Genomic DNA, 4,318 nt, shown 5'->3' with positions numbered 1-4,318 from the left:
CTAGCGAGCCAACCACCAAGACTTCTGCTGTACGGTGGTCGGCGCCACGCGCGCTTGCACAAGCGTCGATCTTCTCCCTACGAAGTTCTTGGCCGTTGATGCGGAGTACGCGCGCCTGCGTGCGATAAGCCGGAGAGCGGAAAGGCGCGCTCGTCGAACCCGCCTCCCTGACGAAAAACGCGAAGCACAACGGGTGCAGAAAGCCGTCGATAGGCACATTCGCAAACTAGCCAGGAACCACTGGAGAAGCTTTGCATCGTCGCTGTCCCTGATGTGATGAAGGGTCTAGCCGAGCCGGTTACTCAGCGTGATCCGTTTCGGTCGCTATCCTTAGCCACAGGTCGTTCGGAGATGGAGCTTGCGGAAGACTATTGCAGTAGGCTGACCTCATCACCCACTGTCGACCTGACGTCAGCCTGCGATATCCCAGTTGTTCGTGATCCGCCAATGGAGCCTTCCTTAAACCACCCATTCTCTTTTATGAAGCTAGTCGGCCTTAAGACAGTCACCAGTGCACACCTCTCCAGGGGCAGACCAAGTGACATGCAAGACCCTTCGTAGCCTACCCCTCCGCGGACGCCAGCTGCTCTTGCGGCTCCTTAATGAGTCGTGGCGCGCCGGTGTTGTTCCCGCGGAATGAAAGTCGGCAATGGTGGTCCCCATTTTAAAACCTGGAAAATCGCCCCACGAAATCGATTCCTTTCGGCCAATTACACTCACCAGCTGCGTGGCGAAGACAATGAAGCGCATGGTACACTCGCGGCTAACCTGGTACTTTGAAACTGTGAGGTACTTCCCCGAGGCCATGGCAGCGTTCAGACAAGGGAGGTCTATCGACAACGTGATCGACGTTGTATCCAGTGTCCAACAAGCACAGTCGGAAGGACATCTTACTGTTGCCGCCTTTTTGGATGTCATAAAGGCGTATGATAGCGTTCTGCACAGTGCAGTTGTTGCTACCCTGCAAGAGTCGGGTGTGGGATCTCGCATGGTTTCTTGGGTCCGTGACTTCCTGTCCGGTCGGACGCTGTTCGTGTGCACTGCATCAGGAGATACGCCAGCTTTCCCTGTCACCCGTGGAGTGCAACAAGGTACTGTACTGAGCCCGCTACTGTTCAATCTGATTATGGCATCACTCCCGACGTGCCTCTCTGAGCATGTCCGCATCACAATCTATGCCGACGACATCTCCATATGCACATCCGGACTCCGACGAGATGCCATTCAATAACGCTTACAAGGCGCTCTCAACACCATCGCGTCTTACCTGGCTGACAGAGGACTCCGTGTGTCCACTTGCAAGACGGTCGCCATGGCATTTACTCGGTGGCCCTTCACCAGCTACCCTCTCCATGTTGCCGGAACCCCGCTTCAATTTGTGACGCACTGCAAGTACCTTGGCGTGATCATTGACAGACAGCTCTCGTCGTCTAAGCACATAAAGAACCTCTCCATCAAGACAAGCAGATCAGTGAACGTCCTACGGCGCATCTCCGGAGCTTCTTGGGGTCCCACCTGTCGCGTCCTTCGCCAAATTCACAGATCCCTCGTGCTCGGGTTCCTGCGGTACAGCATCCCAGTGCTGCATGGCCTGCGCACGACTCACGAGCGGGAACTCCTGAGCATCCAGTCCCGCAGCCTTCGCGCATGCCTGGGCTTACCCAAGACCACGGAAACTCATTCGGTACTTGCCGAGGCAAGGGAACCACTTGTTACCACCCTGCGAGATAGAGAGACCCTCCGCATTTACACGCGGCTAATGACTCGGCACCCTATCCACTACCTCAGGACCATCGACCACGACAGCCCCGCGTCTGCCTTTGGTAGGTTCCGAGACGGCCGTACATCAGTGCAGGACGATCCCGGCCGGGGCGGCTCAGAGCCCAGTGTCAGAATTCCTGAGAACATCCAACTTGTGGAGCGCCTGATCCTCAAGGACCGACGGATAACATGTCTCGAACTGGCTCGAAAGACTGACCTTTCTGTGGGAACGTTGAAGACTATCATTCATGAACACCTCCAGTTTCGGAAAGCCGGGTCTCATCACTAAAGGAGTCCTCCTCCTACAGGACAATGCGTGCCCGCATCCCGCGCATCTCACGTCACGCACCTTACAGGAACTTGGCTGGGAGTTGCTGCCACATCCCCCTTACAGTTCATACCTCGCCCCCAGCGATTTCCACCTCTTAGGGTCGTTGAAGGCGTTCCTTGGTGGCCGCCACTTCAGCTGCGACGACGAGGTCAAGAATGCGGTCCGATCATGGCTGCTACGCGCCGGTAAGGATTTCTACGCTGCTGGCATCCAAGCCCTCGTGAAACGCTGGGAGAAGTACATTAGTGGAGCTGGAGATTACGTTGAAAAATGAAACTAATTTCTCGCCTGTAATTTCATTTTACTTTTGCGAAAAATAAAAAGACCCGGTTTGACTTGAACACCCCTCGTATGTCGAGCAGAGTAATACCAAGAACAGGATGTTAAAGAGAAATATATAGGGAAATGGGACGAAAACTAGCACAAAAAGAAAAATTTAAATTATCTGAGACCAATGAAGCACATGTATATAACTATAGGTTCCTCTAACTGTTATGTTGTGCTACTTGACAAATTATCTAAGAAGAAACTATCGTCATCGAGGTTTTAGAACACAGGTTTTGGAGGCATGACACTGTATGGAACTGCACAGATAGTCACTCTTTTATAATAATCCACCTGCACATGTTAAAGAATAGGTCGTCACAGGGTCAGATCCAAAGGTCCAAGAGAGGTCCCTGCAAAACAATGTATGGGGTAATTAAGACAGTTTTAAAAGTTTTTTTTTTAGGCTGTGCTACCTGTTGACACACCAGCGAAAGCATTTCTCAGAGCAACAGTGAAGTGGTGCATGCAAGAACAAAAGAAGAGCAAAAAGAAAATAAAACGTCTGCAGCAAGCACTGCGAAGGCTACAAAAGCGCAATGCTGCACTGAAAGATATCATCAGGGACCTCAAACGACAAAATATTTTGCTCGAGGAGAATGCCTGCGTGCTGAAAAACTTGGGTGCAGCCAACCAGGCACTTTTGAAGAGACAGATTGCAAAAAGTACAGGACGGTCTTTGCCAAAGCAATACTCTGCAGAGCTTAGGGCGTTTGCACTCACATTGCAGTTTTATTCTCCTCGAGCATACAACTACGTTCGGAGTGTCTTTGACACATGTCTCCCTCACCAGAAGGCACTAGCGAAATGGTACCAGACTGATGATGGTGCAGCTGGGTTCTCTAAGGAGGCATTGATTGCACTTAGAATGAAGACAGAAGCTAATGGAAAAAATGGAATCCACAGCATCTGCTAAATGATGGTCGACGAAATGTCGGTCAGACAGCAACTTGTGTGGGACGGCAAAAAGTTCCAGGTTTACGTTGACATGGGCACAGGCACTGAGGAAGACTGCTTGCCACTTGCGAAATTGGCATTTTTTGTTATAGTAGTTGCTATCAATGGACACTGGAAATTGCCAATAGGATTCTTGTTGACGGCCTGAGTGGTGAGCAACGTGCTAGCTTAGTTTCACAGAGCTTCATTCATGCACACGATGCTGATGCCACTGTCGTTTCACTTACTTGTGATGGGGCACCCGCACATTTTGCAATGTTCGAGAGCTTGGGGTGTGATTTCCATGACACAGAAAGGCTGAAGAAAACGTTTCCTCATCCATCCACCGAAGAGCCCATCGCAGCATTCATGGATCCCTGTCACATGTTAAAATTGCTAAGGAACACACTGTGCGACAAGAAGGTTATGATAGATGGAGATGGGAAGAGGATCCCTTGGCACTACCTGGACACGTTGCATCAAATTTAGAGAGCTCAATGCCTCTATCTTGCAAATCGCCTTCGAACAGCACACATTGACTGGCGCAAGCACCCAATGAAAGTGAGTTTGGCAGCTCGAGTCATGAGTGCCCCTGTGGCAGATGGCTTGGCCGAATGCCGCAGCAGCCATGTTGCAAGATTTGAGGAGTCAGGGCCAACGGAACAGTTTCTGCGTCACAGTAATAATATATTTGATGTGCTAAATTCAGAAAGTATGCATCAAAAGAAATGGAAGAAGCCCCTGAGCGACAGAAACATCAGCAATGTCAAAAGTCTGTTCGAAACAGTCCATAAGCATCTGTCTGCACTTCGGGAGTACAGAGGTGGTCCAAGTCTGCTAAACACAGTCAGGAAAACATGATTTCTGAGGTTCAAAATTTCAATGCAAAGTTTCCTTCATTTGTATGAAGAAACAGTAGCGAAGAAAAATGTACTCAAGTATGTGCCTGCACACAAAATATGTCAA

The 4,318-nt window shown here is 50.3% G+C and overlaps 1 protein-coding gene across 1 annotated transcript; it reads left to right on the top strand.

Moving 5' to 3' along the window:
• The first annotated feature begins 805 nt into the window (after positions 1–805).
• Positions 806–2,366, top strand: LOC135384794 (uncharacterized). The gene is made up of 3 exons (XM_064613980.1): positions 806–1,091; positions 1,242–1,823; positions 2,191–2,366. The coding sequence occupies exons 1-3, from the start codon at positions 806–808 to the stop codon at positions 2,364–2,366; spliced, it is 1,044 nt and encodes a 347-aa protein (XP_064470050.1).
• The last annotated feature ends 1,952 nt before the right edge of the window (positions 2,367–4,318 follow it).

The sequence above is a fragment of the Ornithodoros turicata genome, chromosome 2 (genome assembly GCF_037126465.1).
Source record: "Ornithodoros turicata isolate Travis chromosome 2, ASM3712646v1, whole genome shotgun sequence".
Classification (NCBI taxonomy): domain Eukaryota; kingdom Metazoa; phylum Arthropoda; class Arachnida; order Ixodida; family Argasidae; genus Ornithodoros; species Ornithodoros turicata.
The sequence above is the reverse complement of the archived record's forward strand: the minus strand, read 5'-3'. Positions and strand labels throughout refer to the sequence as shown.

Bases quoted from the DNA above. Each gene is read 5' to 3' on its own strand.
- LOC135384794 (XM_064613980.1), top strand. From the start codon at position 806: ATGGCAGCGTTCAGACAAGGGAGGTCTATCGACAACGTGATCGACGTT. The intron at 1,092-1,241 runs GTACTGTACTGA...AACGCTTACAAG, and splicing joins CACCCGTGGAGTGCAACAAG to GCGCTCTCAACACCATCGCG. The intron at 1,824-2,190 runs GTAGGTTCCGAG...TCCACCTCTTAG, and splicing joins CAGCCCCGCGTCTGCCTTTG to GGTCGTTGAAGGCGTTCCTT.